The sequence below is a fragment of the Magallana gigas genome, chromosome 7 (assembly GCF_963853765.1).
Source record: "Magallana gigas chromosome 7, xbMagGiga1.1, whole genome shotgun sequence".
Classification (NCBI taxonomy): Eukaryota; Metazoa; Mollusca; class Bivalvia; order Ostreida; family Ostreidae; genus Magallana; species Magallana gigas.
Genome location: NC_088859.1, coordinates 15,626,791 through 15,645,495, shown reverse-complemented (window position 1 = coordinate 15,645,495; position 18,705 = coordinate 15,626,791). Strand labels below are relative to the sequence as shown.

The following is an 18,705-nucleotide window of genomic DNA, read 5'->3' as shown; positions in this document are numbered from 1 at the left end:
ATATATAAAAATGCATGTACCGATAGGTATTTGTTTTAAATTGGCTTGTGCTTACTAGCTGGTCTTTATGCCAATAATTGTCATTTGGATACTGGGTGGATTGTAAAAGTGATACCTAAAAGAATAAAAGTCATGCATTCTAAATGTTAAAGTAATATTCAATACATTTTTACTTTATCGATATCATGTCTAACTAAACATTAGGATATTTTGATGAAAATGTTTTAAAATTGTATGCATGGGTAACCCGAAGGAATTGTGGACTTAACTTTAATTTTTTTAAATTATGCATGTTCATTGATAATATCATATCAGGTACTTGTACAATATAGGTTGTAAAGTTAAAAAAGAGAATTTGAAAACTTGTAATTATTGATCATAGTTAAATAGGGAATTTTACATCAAGGGTGAGTCGTCTGGTTTTTCGCATTGAAATATGAATACATGTACAAGTAGCATAATGTTCTTTCTTACCATATAATAAAAATATTACCACAGCAACTGGTATAGCAAACAAGATATCCTGGGGTCACATCGTTCACCTGAGCAACAATAGCCATGATTGATAAAAAACAAAAAAATATATCTTGACAATTTAGTAGAGTATATCTTGTTAAAAAAGATCATTAACATTTTCTGCACATATCCTTATGTTAAACATCAAAGCCTTTTTTAGATTAGTCTTTAAGAAGAATATTTCCATTTTTTTTCTATTTATTCGTATGTTAAAAAGTCACCCCTATTACACTACACTACTCCTGAAATCCATTATTCGAAGAAAAAAAATTGAGTCTACATTAACTGGATGGGGATGCTTCCACACAAGTTTCAACTTTTCTAGCTAAATGATTTTTGAAGATATTTTAAAAGAATGCTAGCAAGTTTAAATTCATCGATATCACTTTCAGTATCTTCTCTCGTCTTGGCCCAATATGGTTCATACTTAATACTTAGGTTAAGGGAACCAAATTTCTAAATCTAAGGTTAAGGTCATAGGAGTGTTAAATAAAAATAAATCCTTGTCCGAATCATATATTCACTCCCGTAGGTTTATTCTGTCTCATACTTTACTCATTAAGTGCCTTCGGTCAAAGGGTGTGCAGTGAAATTGAATGATGTTCAGGGTCAAGGTCGTATCAGAACACACTTAAAATCAATTTTTTTTTCAGAGAATACATGGATACTCTTCACCAAACCTATCTAGTTCATTCTCCACGTAAACAAAATTGTTGAATGTAAATGGTGTGCAGTGACCTTGAACTAAGTTTCAAGGTCAAATGTTAAGACCATATCAGATGTGTGGTTCTTTATTTTTCTTTTTGAAAGAGAATGTGGTCATTTATCTTAACAAATTTGAACACCCTTACCTTACGGATGATATGTGCCAAGTGTAGTTAGAATTGACCAAAAGTTCTGAAGAAGAAGTCAAAAGAGGGTAAAATTTATAGACGGACGGACAGACAAAGAGACGGACGCCGGACAAAAGCTTTCAGCTATGTTGAGCTGACTACATAAGTGTAATGAATACTCTTTTTTTCATAAAATGAAATAAAATACAAAGACTCGAGCTATCTAAGACACTTAGAATTGAAAAAAATTGTTTTATTTTTTCCATGGTTCATTGTAACTGTTGACTATATCTTTTCCTAGTATCACTAATTTGTAAAAATATTTCAAAAACTTTCATAATATTTTCAAACATTTTCTTCTTAAAGCTTTTTGGTCTGATTTATTTGTTATTACAGTATCAAATAATTTTCTATGTAATATATTTATCTTAGAAAGTTATGGACTTTCTCATATTTACACCAGCAGATCGGTCTCCTTTCAAAGTTAGAATTATTCAAAGTAAATAAAAATAATTTCTTTTGGGGCAAACGAAAAACCAAACCAAAATGCATCATGGGGTATCCAGAAAGGGAACCGTTTGGTTTCGTCCCCAGAATGATTGGGTTTATTTACCGATTATAAACAAAGCAAACTTCAGAAATACTGTGGTTTCATCAATATTCGTTGAATACCAGTTTTCGTGGATTACGTTCTTTAGTTGATACACGAAATTAAATGTTCATTGAAGTGCAATTTTTATTAACATTTTGTATTGATTGGGTCATTGGCCACGAATTTACGTATCCTTGAAACTGTGGTTTTCACTTTATCCACGAAAATTGATGCCCTTGAATATTAATGAAACCACAGTATTAGGGAACAAAACATACACAGGTTTAATTGTAATTGGACTAAACATTACGACCTTTATTATAGCGATGTCAAAATCGTAAAACAACCATATCAATCTCGACGTCAGGGGTGAATTTTAACATGAGGCGAAATAACGCGATACCCTTTTTGTGTCGTTTGTTGTTACAACAAATTTTGTACATATTTTTTTTCATTCAAATTTGGCTAAATTGACTGGGAAAACTACTGCAATGTCAAATATTATACATATACTTAGTATAACCATTGTTTAAAAGCGTGCACAAAATTTGATATAAAATCGGACCAAGCAGCTTTAAAAGAACATATCTATGAATCATACTAAGAGTTTAAAAAGTTTGTAATTGGTAAAATATACACTTTTGTTTCCATGGACACAACAAGTTTTATGTAACTTTCCCATCAAGTTCAATTTTGATTGCTTTTTATATCGGACAGCACTGTCATGTTGTGATTAATGTCGGTTTGCTTCAACCTGCCCACAAGAATTGACAGGGTATCACCAAAAATGCCTTGTTTTTTATGATAGGCATATTATTATATAACTCTAATTAAAGTTTGAAAAAAATCGGTGACTATGCGCGCCGAACCGAAATGTTTTTAAAAATGCTTAAAAATGCTAAATAGAATTGGTCTATATATGCATTAGAAAATATCCCTTTCTTCTCACATGAAATAACCATTGTAATTAATTTATATCAATGAATATTCTATCGAATAAGTTATTATGTTTTTAAACGATACCATTAAATCACCTACAAGAATTTAAGAAAATGATAATGAGAGATAATCATCTTTCTAGTTCCAAGTATTTATACAATAACGTCAAAAAATTTCAAAATAGAAAATTCGGTGTGAAAAAAAGGACATCAATCAGCCAAACTCGTCCATGAAATTTACTAGGACCGCTTACCTACACAAAGAAGTGGTTTGGCTGTTGCAATTACTGTACCTTTTCTATTTTACCTTAGATTCTGAGATTTAAATCATTATTGCAGATTCGTGCATACAAAAAGAATAAATTTCTTTGAGCACTTCGTTACTTGAGATTTCATTTTTTCAAAACAGTTAATACTTTCATTTCTTTTTGTACACATTGTGTATATATATATATATATATATATATATATATATATATATATATATATATATATATATATATATATATATATATATATATATATATATATATATATATATATAATCATGTAATAAGTTATTATATGTTCTTTTGTTGAGGGATTTAGCGGCTTACTCTTGACTCATCATAAAAGTGTTTGTAATTTCGGATTTGAACATTGATTATGATGCAATATAATCATGACTTGTTGAATAAATCATCTAATCTATCTATACTACTATAAATAATATTAAAATAATAGACTCGAATTTTTAAAGCTTTAATACCGATAGATCGGAAGAGTATTGCCTTTTGTTTTACATTTTTTGTACATCTTGAAGATTACCAATTTGTTTTTATTTTTTCTTAATCAAGCTTAGCTAATTAACAATCAGTGAAAATTCCTCAAAAAATTCCGGAAATCATCTGGATTTTTTGGATTTTACAATCTAGCGCGTGCGCAATACATTCACGCTGACGGGATCTTTAGTTTATGTTTCCACAAAATCATATTTGCATTGATAAACTCAGAAACGATAGTACAAATACGTGTAAATTTTCATTGGAAATTTAATTGCAAAATATTCTGTTCATATATTTTATGATTCCTTATGAGAGAAATTATAGAATAATAAATACACATATTTACTTAGTACTAAGCCTACTTTTGTTTACGTGTATCTCTTAGGAGAGTGAAGATATAATGTATAAATTGTTTTATCTTTAAAATGAAAAAATATATTTATATCCTACGAACCCGGTTTTACGATAGAATGCGTTCCGTGTGTTGTCTCTGTAGCAAAGAAAAGACGTGTACATTGTTTAAAAAGTGTAGAATTTTTAAATTATATTGATTGAATTTTTAGATTAAAGGTATTTACAGTCAGTCTCAAAATGGTTTATTATGATTAATTTGACTGTTATTTTCAATGCTTCTTCATTGATTTTCTCCAAAATCGTTACGGGGCGATGCTGCATTTTTTTGTTACATTACGGGTATATGTGAGGCATTAATAATGAATGGTTACATTGAAATTAATGTTAAAACGGGATTGGCCCCTGTGAATGTATCTAATTCGGAAATGTACATGTCCGATATGCAATGTCAACCCTTGCACGCACGGGTCAAAGTCTAGTTTTATATAAAGGGACATGTATGATATGTTACAATATTTTGCCGACTTACTGATAAAAGGTTACATACTGATAACAAAATTTCTTACTATGAATTATCAAGTGGTCGTTTGAATAAGTAACAAAAAATAAACGAGAGCAGTGTGGAAAATTATTTCAAGTTTGCAGCATAAAGGCTTTCGTAAAAAACATTACTGAGACTAATCGGCAATAATATGATTGGTCGTCATAAGTAGGTAGTGTAGAGATGGCCTTGTCGGGTAATAAAGGAAGTGTTTTTGATTGCCCAATTTGTTTGGAAAAATTGAGAAATCCAAAATATCTACCTTGCCTGCATACGTTTTGTGAGTTGTGTATACAATCATTTATTGATTCATCATTATCGGACTGTGTTATAATCCATAGGAAGATATCATTCGATTGTCCAGTGTGTCGAAGTGTCAACACTCCGCCAGTTCAAAACATCTCAGCCAAAGAATGGGCGGAACAATTGCCGATAAACCACCAGCTTCTGGCCATTCAGGATTCGTATAAAGAAAAGAGCATTTCCGAGCGTGCATTTATATGTGACTCTTGCATACAAAACGGTGAGCAAATTAGGGCAAAACTTCGGTGTAAACAATGTAGGGAAAATTTAGGTGAGACTTGTTGCAAGTTTATACACAAAAGAGTAAAAGCATTTGAATTACACACAATAGTTGAATTAAACTCACAAAATGCTAACATTGAAATCACAGAGCCCGAAAATTGTAGTGTTCATATTGACAAACCAATAGAAGTTTATTGCTTTGATCATGGAAAAGTGGGTTGCATTTTCTGCTTGACGACAATACACAAGCAATGCGATACTGTTCTATCATTGGATGAAATTGCCGATCGTGATTTAGAGAATTCCTCCAAAGGTTTCATTAGAGAAACAAAACAGATGAGGGATTTGACCACTTTTACTATTCAAGACACAAAGAAAAACATTACTGAACTCAATAAGAAAACGGATGAAATTTTGAGCAATGTTACAAAAAACATAGAAGATATAAAACAACGACTAGACTCCTTACAATCAATGTTTTGGGATTCATTACGAAATGCACACGAAAAGAAAGCATCGGAATTGACTTCTACATTAAATGTGCTTGAAAATTTCAATGCAATTCTCGAAAAGACTGAGAACATTGCATGTCCTGTTATGGAGAGGGAAATTAGAAAACAAAGTTTTATAACAAAGGAAAAAATTAAACTACAAATATATGATCAGTTGAAAAACATTAGAGAGAAAGGAAATCAAATGAAGATATCGGCACTAACGTGGAAATTGGCTGATGGTTTAAACAGATTTCACAGTTTGACAAAACTAGGTGATTTTGAGTACATAATGGAGAATAATAACTTCCTAACACAAATTGAAAGTCATTACAATGTCTTAGAGAATGAAAGGGTTCAAAGGAAAAAAGGTAATTGATTCTTTGTTTGCTATAATCTATTGCTTGCTGTAAATATATACCAGTGTATACCGGCAAAACATTTCATCTTTTTAAACTGAAGAAATGGACAAGGGATTTCATGTGTCAAAACATTAATATTTCAATATTTAATGTATATATTGTTCGGAGTAGTTCTTATTATTTTCAAATCAGTTGCTTTTTGAATCAAATAAAATGTTTAAAGGCTTTTTTAATACGTTTATCAAGTAATTTTCTGTTTTTCAAGGGTTTATTGAGAAAAAAAAAGATTAAAGTAGGTTTGTAAAAAAAAATCAATAATTACCTGTAAATGCCCAATAAACTTAAGAGTATTGGTTGATCATTATAAACAATGAACAGTAATTATCGGTTTCTTAGTAGGCAATGCCAGATTAAACGATGTACTTTAGCATTCATTATGAATGTTCACGTAATGGCATCTTTTGGCGATGTCAGTCTCGCTTTCTCCATTGTTGTTGTCTAGATATTTGAACTCGCTATATCGGATTGGAAATTGTAATTACAATGTTATACTTGTTATAACTTTATATTTGTTTGTTTTCACAGATTGCGCTCCCTGAAAAAAATTCATGAAATTTTTAATCGTAATTTGTTCTCTCATTATGAAAAGTTATTATCACAAACTGGATAAAAAAAATACGCTATAATTTAATTTCATAAACTAGTGATTGCGAATTGAAATCTTAGAATGTGAAAATAATTCTTATTTTTATTTATTCGTTACAATAACTTTTAAAATCAGTCAAAAAAAGTCTATGCTAGAGCAGATTGAATTCATTCTCGGCGAACTTAATATCTATTTCAGTTAAAAATTCAAAGTTGTCAGAAATGTTTTTCTTTATCAAAATTAAATGATCATGGAAAAATAAAGTGATGAGCACTAAATAGTGGTCTCTTTGTTGGAAAATCTTTCATTAGATCATCAAGTCTTCTGTTCCTTAATTTTTCCAAAATCCCCAAATTTCTCATATTTTGCATTAAAGCTCATTTGGACAATATTGCTGTTATAATATTTCAATAAATTAAACATATAGCAATAACTCTGGCTTTAACAATTTTTAATCAAAAGTTACATTTGTTATTACGAATCAAATATGTAAATGTAGATAAATTAAAATTTGTTATAACAAATACAACAGATATTTTGTTTTATAGATTCTATCCGCATTTTGCAAGGGATATCAATCGGTATGCATTCAGCCTTTTTACATTTATTTTGCTTATATAGAAATATTAAAAATTACAAATTATATTATGTTTTTGTTCAAAACGCAATTTTTTCACAATAATTTGACGTTTCAATTTCAATGATCCCCATCACGGTTCAATCTAATTAAGGAACAAATTCATAGCAATTAAAATATAAAGGTGAGCCTTTATTAGTTTAACAGAAAATATCCCTCATGACAGCAACCCCTTAACAAGACTTTACAGGACAGGCATCTTACAAATGGAAGAGCAGTTTGGCAATTGCAAAAAAATCACAATTCAACGTATGCATTACATTATTCTCTCAGGATGCATCAACCCTAGTTAAACAGCTTATGGTTTTTGTCCACCTTGATAATTGTTGTAAGCTATTTTTTCTGTTCTCTACTTGTGACCCAGTCTGTCTGTCTCCTCATTGTTTTCCACACTTTTTTCCTATGATTTTGCAAATTAATTTCAAACTTCCCGTGTAGCATCATGATTGGCATTTTAACAAAAATCTTTTCCGGTGTGACAAGTTCCTACGGCAACGTAGATTTCTTTTTGTTCAGATCATGATTCATTAGGGCTGAGTTAGACCACATTGGGGCTTGAATTTTTACATAGGAATAAATAGAGAAACTCTTCAGCCAGAGATTCTGAAATTTGTGTGAAAGCATACTTAGGTAGTGTAGACTCAAGTTTGTTCAAATCATGATCCCGGGAGTAGGATTGGCAACGATAGAGGAACAAATTCAAAATGGGAAGATTTACATTTAGAAACATTTTCCCCCAAAAGTCTATTTTACCGCAACCAATTAGCCAGAAAAGGTAACACCTGTGTTGAAGCATCCTTAGTGATCATGATCCAGAAGGGCTTGGGCATATAGATCGAATTAATACAATAGCATGTAAATTTTTTTTTTTTTAAAACTCAATTGCCTACGAGAATTGAAAATTGTATTGAATCACTCTCAATCAGTGTAGATTCAAAGGTGCTGCCACAATGGGGAATCAAAATATTTACATTTTTCTTATAATTATGAAACAAAGGAAACCTTGTAAAGGATGGAGAATTTTGACAAATATTTCATTAAACATTCTGAGGTCACTAGCATAAAAAGTAGGTCATTGACCTAGTTATAGTTATTTGAAAGTGAAAAATAGAGTAGGGCTAGCCCCTGAGTAGACGTAATCCTTAATGTAAATATGAAATCAAATTTAAAAAAATCAAGCAATACAGTCAAAACTGCCAAACGCGGTCACCCCTATTAAGCAGTCACCTTTCGTATGCGGTCATTTTATGATTGCCCCCTTAAGAGCGGTCACCTGTCTAACGCGGTCAGCGGCCATCGTATTTTGATCCGAAACTGTACTTTCGACATACATTAGGCGGCTATTTTGGTCGGTCACGTGATTTACATTCGGGGATTTAAACATGGCTTCCGAATGTCAGGTAACCAATGTACACAATAATTAAACCGGAGGTGAGAGAAGCCAAATCGATTGTCGTAATTATATAATTGGCAGTTCAGATAGGGACAAACAATTAAATTGTTTAAACATATATTTTGTAAACAGATGACTATAAGGTGACCTTGATAGGTACTATGAAATGAACATGTAAGCTGTATATGCAAACTGCGCAGTTATTAATATGTCAATCACTATTTTGGAAAGTCCTTGGGAAATTATATTTTGGAAATTAATTGCGCAGCAGCATGATCTCACACGTCCAGGTTTGGGACAGTAATGCTATATTTGTCATATTATATTTACAGACTCTATGGAGTCCTGATATTGCAAGCTTGTCACAAAGTACATGTTTTCTGTTAACCTTTTAACCTATACTCATGTTTTGTACTGATGCGGGAGATTGTAAGCCCGCATCCCCCGACGCTGTGATGGACAGTTTGACAGTTTTGATACTGTATTTGGAACTAAAATATTGTTTAGGAATTTGATCACTAAATCTACACTCATGACCAGCGCAGGTGGTCATGAGTAAGTGAAACTGTCTGTCCCAGCCGAAAGGGTATATATATGCATGTCAAATTGTTAGTAAATCAGAACTGAATGAGAACGGAATTAGACCAGCTTTGATACCACTATACGATCCAAATAAACTTGTGAAGCTTTTTACCGGACTTTTGACGTTGTCAATATAACAAGTACAGACGGGAAGACTTTCTACGGTAGAATTCTTACAATTTGCAGTGTTTGTTTTTATATGTTAACTGATGATATAGATGTAATAAATGACCGAGACGAGGCTAGAGAAAATCGATCGATTTAATATGATTTTGAGTTCAGATACGGTTGGTTAAGAAATAAACGATTGAATTGTACATGTATTTACAGTGTTTGTTTTCTATATAAAGTCATAGAAATAGCTGGTGTTAATATTGCGAGAATGTCGGCGACAAGGAAGGTTTTAACTCTCAATGAGCGGCATGAAGCTATCAAATTAATGGAATCGGGATTTAGTGCTCGTGCTGTTGCGCTGAAGTTTAATGTTGGGAAGACGAAAATGACGAACATATTAAAAAGAAAGACCGAAATTATTAATGATATTGAGAATAATGCACCCACTGACCGTAAAAGAAAGCGCCAGAAGACTGGTAATGAAGATATAAATGACCTTTGTTGGAAATGGTTTCAAGATGCCGTTGGTAGACGTATAAATGTAACAGGGCCACTCCTGAAAATGAAGGCACTTAGATTTGCCAAAGATCTCGGAAATCATAATTTTAAAGCTTCAAATGGATGGTTGGCTTCATTTACCAAGCGACATAACGTTGTGTTTGGTACCCAGAGTGGTGAGCGGGGGGATGTTGACAATAGCCTTGTGCAATCTTGGTTGGAAAGGATTCCAGATCTTATCAAGGAATACGAACCCGAGAATATCTTCAATATGAACGAGACGGGCCTTTTTCTTCAGGTACTTGGGGTTTTTTTGGTTTTTTTTTTGATAATTCATAAAAAGAATTGATGTATAGAACATAACATTTTTTTTTCATTTTGATAGAGCTACAACAAGACAAACATTTCATGTTAAGGGACAAGACTGTGCTGGAGGAAAACGGTCAAAGGAAAGGATCACCGTAGCCCTATGTGCCAGCATGATGGGTGAAAAACTCTCTCCTCTAGTCATAGGAAAGAGTCAAAAGCCAAGATGCTTTAATAGGGTGGACCCAAGTGCACTACCAGTTGTCTACAAGTTGAATTAAAAAGCGTGGATGACTTCCTACATCATGGAAGAGTGGTTAAAGTCAGTCAACAGAAAAATGGTCCGCCAGAAAAGGAAAATTTTACTTTTTCTTGACAATGCACCATCATAAATGAAAATAAATCTGTCTAACATTAAACTTCAGTTTTTCCCAGCATACACTACATCAAAATTACAGCCAATGGACCAAGGAATTATTCAAACCCTCAAACTGAAATTTAGAAATCGCCAACTTAAGAAAATGGTTCGTGAAATGGATCACAACTCCAAATGTGGATCAGAAATCCTGAAAAATATTTCTCTGCTGGAAGCAATCTACTGGATTGACAGATGTGGAAAGAAGTTGAAACGTCCACAATTGTGAAGTGTTTTAAAAAATGTGGTTTTGTTGATATGCAAAATAAGAACCTTCCAACAACTGAAGTAGATGTGAATGATGGGGGTGATGATGATGAAGATGATGATGTCCCACTTGCTGTCCTACAGCTGTCAAGGGAACTTTTCGGTTGTGAATTCCGAGAGTTAGTCAAGATGGACGCGGATATGGAAACATGTGACAATCAAGAATGGGACTGGGACAAGCCAGCTTCAGAGATAATTGAAGAAATGAATGAGAAGGAAGATGAGGATTATGAGGGAGAAGAGAGTGAGGAGTGTGAGTCTGTTAATTGTCGGGAGAAGTTCTGCAAGAATTTGGCAGAAATGAAACTTTATTCAAAAGTTCATGGCCATGCTCAAATTTTAGATAAACTTACAGTTATTGATGATATGATAACAGAGGAATACATCAACTGCAAGTCAGGAGTGCAGACCAAAATCAGCGACTTTTTCAAAAATAAAAATAAATAAAAAATTGCCTGCACAATTCTTTGTTTTGTAATTTGTAAATGCATGTATAATAAATGCTATTGAAATCCAAACAATAGCTTTATTCTTTATTTAGATCAGTATGCTAAATTGCAAGTATATAAAAAATTGCAAGTATAAAAAAAAATAATATTTGTTTAGATAAGGTAACTGATGATGGCAAATTCCTAAGTCTCTATTCAAAGGTCATCTCTGTTAAGAGGTCACTTTGTGTGACTCCCAAAGGTGACTGTTTAATACAAGTTTGACTGTACTTACATTTATTGAAAGATTTATCAATGAATTGAAAGTTGACACTGTTTTTAACTGCAGATCACCACAGAAACACCGACGACTTTAAAATAATCGCAGCAGCTTTTGATATCAGGACATCTTCATGGTCCTCCGCATTCTCATTTTGGGGGAACTGGTTTGACGTTAAAACTACGAATTGGCAGACGAATAATCAAAGATATGTAAATGTTGTGCCTGCTTCTTTACTTTTGAATCAGGACAAGTCATTTCGGGCATTTGGATACGAGGCAGAGGAACAATATGATGACGCAAAAGATGATGAAAAGAAAGATATCTTTTTCTTTCAAAGAATAACAACAGCTTTTGAATCCTCTATGCATTTGGTTCGTACCTTTGTTTTAAATCGTCTATTTACCAGTATGTATGGCGTTAAGACGTGTAAAAACTTGCATTGCATTGGTTTTATTAAAAATGTTAAAAATTCAAGTTATTCAAACACTTGTTATTCATATGAAAAATGTCATATATTTCAGACGAAAGCTTTATTAAGGAATAACGAATCATGATATATTTGATTAACTGTAATGATCGACACCATTAAGATTTAACAATGATTCTTTGTTACTTATAGTTACATTATTTTTTTTATTCATTTCATGTACAACTAATATCGATACATTTGCATAATTTTTATCATGCAAACACCGCTGATGTCCGAACAGTGTACATGTCATTTAAAACATATCAATTATTCAAGTAATACAGACTGTGTATTAACACGCGGTGATAAGCGACCTAGCTGTGCTGCTTAAAACATGACCTTTGTAAGCAATGCGCCAGTAACGGAATTATTGAAATATAAAAACAAAAATTTACTTGTAGTTTTGTCACACAATGTAAATATTCCTTTATCCTTTGCATAATTTTTTAAGTAAAATTCAATGCCTTATTTCAAAACACGTCAAAAAATCATAAAATGACAAACCTTATTAATTATTATAAAAGATATATTATGAATATCATTCATATATACAATATAGTACCTTTTAATATAATGAATTAGGTTTGTAAAAGTACGTCTATAAAAGTACATCTGGATTGGGATGTTCACAAACCATATTGTTATTATAAATTCATAGAAGTTACTCTTATAACTCAATAGGTGATAAGTGAACATACTCTAACATTGTTTGAATAACGTAGACAATTGTAATAACTATATTTAACCGATTTTCACGAAAAACATGAATTAGCATATGAGTTTTACGTGTTTTCTTTTATTTTTTTAGACAATTACACAACAGACCAAACTAAAGAATGAAAGTGGTAAAGATATAAAAGTCACGGATGTTTTAGAATTGTCATTAAAGTTTCTTTTTGATGATTTTGTGAAACTTCTCAGCAGATGGGAAACATGTGCGTCACATGTGCATGATGGGAAATATGTTATTATTGTGCCAACGCATTTTAATGAGAATATGCAGGAATTCATTAAAGAGGCAGCAGTGAAGGTATTCATACCTACTTTTATTATCATAAATAAATTTTAATACAAAAAGGTACAGCAATTTAAGTCAATTTAAAAAAAATTACTAACATCAGCTTAAAGCCTTATTGAAAAGCCCATAATAATCATATTTAGGACGAATTTATTGATAAAAAAAACTTGTTTGAGTTAAGATTTATGGTTTGATAATAGTTTCATATCTGTTTGAAACCAGTTGGGTGGTTTGAAGGTTTAGCACTAAATGGACAGTTAGTTTAGAAAAATGGCTGCCATTGCACTCGCATACTGGATTTGTTCTTGGAATTTGTAGAAGATAGTTTTTGAACTCATCTGCATTTGCATTAAAGTCTTTATTCTCTAGTAAACAGTGCAGACAGTTTTTTTCCTGGCAAAACCCACATATTAGGGTATTCTGCGAACCCATTGGAAAATTGGCTTTTAACACCCTATCAATACTATGGAAAAGTGAATGCTGCTATGAAAAAACTATTAATATTCATTTTTCTACACGTATATCAATAGAGATCATTTGGGTCACTCAAGACGTTTGAAACAAGATAAAAATGACACTGGTTTCAAGTGAAATATGCACTAATTACGTGGTCTTGGCTCAAAAGCCAGACAAATCTTGTTGATTTCAAAGAGCCGTAATTGAGTGGCCAGCAATGAAATAGACAGGCGAACTTATTACGTGCATTGCAATCTTACTAAAATAAAATGTTATGAGCAGATCTTTCAATGAATTCTTCTTTTTTCAATAAACCACTTTGAAAGTTTTCCGTTTGCCTGTTGTAAATTGCAAAAAGGAATTCTCAGTGTTTGTATTCATGGAATCGCCCTTTTTCACATTATTATTCTGGTCAGCATTAAATTTACTATCATAGATCCTTTGAAACACATAAAAATTATGTTTAACGTTGGGACGATACCCATATGCTTCGCTGAGTTTATTCTTTGACACATGTGCCACACTTGAGTATCAACTCTCTTTCGAATACTTGTCTTTCTGCCATCTTGAAAGGATTTAAAACCCCCGAAACCGAACTCGGAGGTGGTTTTAGGTTTCTTGGAAACTTGTTTCAGTTTAAAGCCAATAAACTAGTTCAAAACCAGGTTTGCAAATAAATGAAACGTTTGCAAAACCGAATTAAAACCTAAACTAGTTCTTGATCAATAAATTCGCTTTTAGTGTGTTAAGATTAAATTATACTCATGAGATAGATTGTTTTAACAAACAGTTTTCCAACTTAAAGCTGAACACCGCTCGTAAATAGGCACCGTCACACAGATACCTGGTATATAAGCCCTTCGATTTCGTTACACCCGATTGCACACCTGAACTTCGTGGCCGACATGTAGTATTCCTTTCGTGGTCTTTAGATTTTATGCTTTTTTTTCTTATCTTATGTTCATTTTCTGTTCGTAAATAATGCATTGACCAATTTATTTGATGTTAGTATTCTTCTGGCTTCAAAAAGTGCGTAAAATTTGATAATTTCATCGCGACCGGGTAACACGGCGAGGCAAAATGTACGTCCACACAGGTGAGACCTCTACAGCGAAGTACTTTGAACTGTTTAGAGGTCTGTCCCTTATATAAGGGTTGTAGGGACAGCAGTGATTAAAGAGAAATATGGCGGACAGTGCCTATTTACGAGCGGTGTTCAGCTTTAAACCCAAAGTAAACAACATCCTGAAGTGTTAGACAAAATTTACTCATTATATTAAACTTTATAACAAAGTAAATTAAACAACGTAAACCTTACGTAAACAACATCTGTATTTTAATTTATCAAACTTCCATAGTGGTGACATTAAGCTTTGTTATACTTTCATGTTAAATACTGAAATCTGATTGGTTAAGACGCAGTTAATAATATTTACTATTACCCTCAGCGTTAGCAACGCACTTGGCAACGGGTAACATTAAAAAATGTTACATGCGCGAAAATTCTCTTAAAAATTTTTAAAAAAGACATTCAGTATAACAAAATAAATAGTGCCTGTTTGGGAGGATAACAGTTGAAATTGACACCCCTCGAAAACCATTGTCAACCTCCGCTTCGCGTCGGTTGACAATGGTTTTCTCGGGGTGTCAATTTCAACTGTTACCCTCCCAAACAGGCACTATTTATATAATATATCTCTTTCTGATAGTTTTATTGAGTTCAACTTCACTGTTTGTGGGATAACATGAATAATTACAACGGTCTGTTTGAACGAAATGAGTAGTCCACATCAAGTAACAATCTTACTGTGTCAAAGTAAAGGCAAACAATACATTGTGTAATTGTGATATGCTCATAGTTCATCACTGTATCGTAGACAAATATTATTTATTTCCAGAGTGGTATTCCCCGTTCCCCACTTTTAGTTGTGTTGGAAACAGAAGCACTGTTCTTTTACTACCAATGCTTAGTAGCTGAACGTTCATGTTACAACATAGAAGAAGAAGTCGGCGTCGGTAAAAAATACCTGGTGGTCTCTTTTGGAGGTATTTATTTCACCGAATTTCAAATGGAATAATTATGAGTTTTTAATTAAATCTCATAAGTTATATGTATAACGCCTCTCTCTCTCTCTCTCTCTCTCTCTCTCTCTCTCTAAAAATTACCAGAACGTTTTAATTACTGTTTAAAACCCTAACACTAGTAACGAATCATTTTGTGTATAGTTAGAATCAATTTATAAAGGTTTGTTGTATAATATAATATTATTATCTTTTTTATTTCCCATATTATTATGAAAACGTTCCCAACACATTTTTACGAAAATTCTTCATATGAAAATGTGTTTTGATTATCAAAGACGGATGATATTTTTGCTATGCTGCATTATACATTTAACATGATTCTTTATTATATGCCTTTTGGAGAAAAAAACTATTCTTGTCCAACATTTCTCGCTGATAAAAGTTATATTTCATAAATAAAACATTTTTATAGCATATTTCATGAATGTTTTAGTAAAAACAATATACTTATTCATATTTATTAAACCGGTTTCTGAAGAGTACGACAGCCCGTGAAGCTCATTGAGCTCATTTGAGTAGCAAAAAAAAAAAATTGCGAATGAAATCTATATACCGAAAATTAAGCACTTTCAGTATCACTTTAAAGTATCACAGTTTGTAGAATCAATTAATTTGAATTAAAAATTTCATGAAATATCATTGTAACAATAATATACATGTGTAAATACATGTATGTGATATCGCCGCGGCATAAATTTACGTCTAGATTGGCGTTTTTATTTCAAAGAAATAAAACAAGTTGAGAATTTTAAAAAAAATTCAATTTTCACATTTTTAAACAAATTTTCTTGTTATTGTTCGAATTTAGAAAACGTTAATTTATCCTCTAAATTTATAACATTTAAGTATTGTATGGCATTTAAACTTATTTCTGAAGAATAGAAATTGTCTTCGAACACAAGAGTTGGCAAAAAATTCGGAAAGGATGCTCTACATTTTTATTTACTTTAAATATATTTAACATGATTTTAATACTCGTTTGTAGTTTTATCAAATTTGATTTATATATAAAAAAGATAATTTGATTTACATATCTAAATTTATTAATCAACGTAAAACAGAAAAAAATACTTATTTATTAATAGATGTATTCATATCCACTTACTGCCCTCTTTAATGGTTCCTTTTTAATTAAAACTACACTATGTGTATATCTATATTACAGTTTTGCATTTTTTGCGAAAGTTTTGCGTTATTTTGCGAAAGTTACGCGTTTAATTGTAAAGGTTTTCCTAAATTCGCAAAACTAACGCGTTTTCTTGCAAAAATTTTGAGTTATATTGTGATCATATTTTACCTACAAAAATGAGCTTAATGGACTTTTGTAGAAACCTTACAAGCAGATTAAAATGTTATTATTTAAAATCGTTCTACCTAGGCGTTTTCTCTTTTTCACTCGCTTTCTCACATGTAACTATATGTGTGATACTTTGCGTGCGCTAATATGCACTAAATTTTTGGTTTAATTTTTTTTTCAGAAGAAATTTCAACTGTAACTATAAACCAAAAGGGTGAAAAGGGATTATCAAATGAAGTTTTAAAAATAAGCACTGTGCCATGGGGATTGCAATCGGTTTTTGATGAGTTTGAAAACTGCCTTACAGAAATCATGGGTCAGGAGCAAATGCTTATATATAAATCTAAACACCGAAGAGATTTTGGGGAACTTGCAGATGCTTTTTTAAAAAAATACTCAAAATTAGATAAAAGTACCTGTAGAAGTACAATTAATATGTATATTCCTCTTTCAATGATTAATTATCCTAAAGGGGGTACAAAGACATCTCTAAAGAATGCTATTAGTATGTCTAAATATTCAGAAAAAGTGAAATTATCTAATAGCGTACTTAAATGGAACAAGGAGGATTTTTTTGAATTTGGTGACAAAGTTACTAAAGGGGTAATAGAACATATCAAAACAAAATTTGCAGTCGACTTGGCAGAGGTGGAAATTATTCTTTTGTTTGGAAGTTTGTCTCAAAGTGGTATCGTTCAGGATGCTGTAAGTAAATCATTTGACTCTAAACGTGTTATCGCATTGGAATCTGATGCTGCAGTAAAGGGTGCTGTCTACATCGGGCACATGGTCAAGAAAGTATAACATTAACGCAGAATCTATTCGACGTTAACTGTGCAAGAGCACGTTAATCAAACAATTCCCATTTTTTTTCTCTTTTCTTTTAAGCAGTTAGTATATTTTAATTATGTCGGAACATAAACAATTAAAACCACAGTTTTGTAGATACTTTGCATAAGCGATGCATTTGACATTCATTGTGTTATCGGTGGGTGCAGTGATTAGCTAAAAATGTATGTAAACGGTGATCCAAAAACGGACATCAATTTAAATTACATTTTATTGCTCTTTGAATATTCTACAGTTTAAAATATTATTTTGAAAATATATAATTAAATCAATTCCTTACACAGAACACTTATTAATTGAGCATTACGCAGTCGGACTGATAATTAGGATGTAATGTTATTATTTACAAGAAACTGTAACAATTTTATTGTTTATATTTATTATCTCATTTGTAAATGTCTACTTTAACCATGATATTTTGTTTTTACAACGTATTAATATTATTGCAAGTGTCAAAAACATGATTTAATTCTACTTCATGTAGTAAAATGTTAAAATCAATATATTTTATCCTTTTTTTTAAAGAAATATCCATGACACATTACATTCATAAAAGACAAAAAAGGTAATGCGCGGAAGGGGTCATAACACAAAGTCTCAGGGGGTTGAATCCCCACCTCCCTAATAAACTTCAGTCATATTTCAATGAATGACCATTACTTTTTACACACATTTTCAAAAGATGGTGGCATATCTTATTTGCCTGTAACGTTCTTTTATATACCAGCACCGACAGTAAATTAATCCGTGTGATTTGTATATACGTTATTATGTAAAACTGACGACTGTCATTTCATATGCTTCACTTTCCATTGTAACTAGCTTCAGAAATTCATTAAAACTCATTGTAACAAAAATGTTTTTATATTTGAATTTATTTAGTTTCGTTGCATCAATTAACCTACTGCATGACATTATACAAATACTAACCAATATGTTTTTAAAGTATTGCCGTCCTCAGAATTCTGCTACAGTAGCTTCAATTTTTCTAGAAGGCACATACTAATCACAAACTACGAACTCTTACTACATGTACAAACAAAACA

At 31.8% G+C, this 18,705-nt stretch overlaps 1 protein-coding gene and 1 pseudogene across 1 annotated transcript; both read left to right on the top strand.

The window, feature by feature from the left end:
* The first annotated feature begins 4,684 nt into the window (after positions 1-4,684).
* On the top strand, positions 4,685-18,392 carry LOC109617784 (uncharacterized). Its single transcript, XM_034457620.2, has 6 exons — positions 4,685-5,925; positions 7,111-7,143; positions 11,552-11,856; positions 12,763-12,984; positions 15,327-15,474; positions 16,992-18,392. Exons 1-6 carry the CDS (start codon positions 4,722-4,724, stop codon positions 17,612-17,614), a joined length of 2,535 nt encoding a protein of 844 aa, XP_034313511.2. The 5' UTR covers positions 4,685-4,721; the 3' UTR covers positions 17,615-18,392.
* On the top strand, positions 10,142-11,264 carry LOC105341145 (tigger transposable element-derived protein 4-like; annotated as a pseudogene).
* Positions 18,393-18,705: the final 313 nt, after the last annotated feature.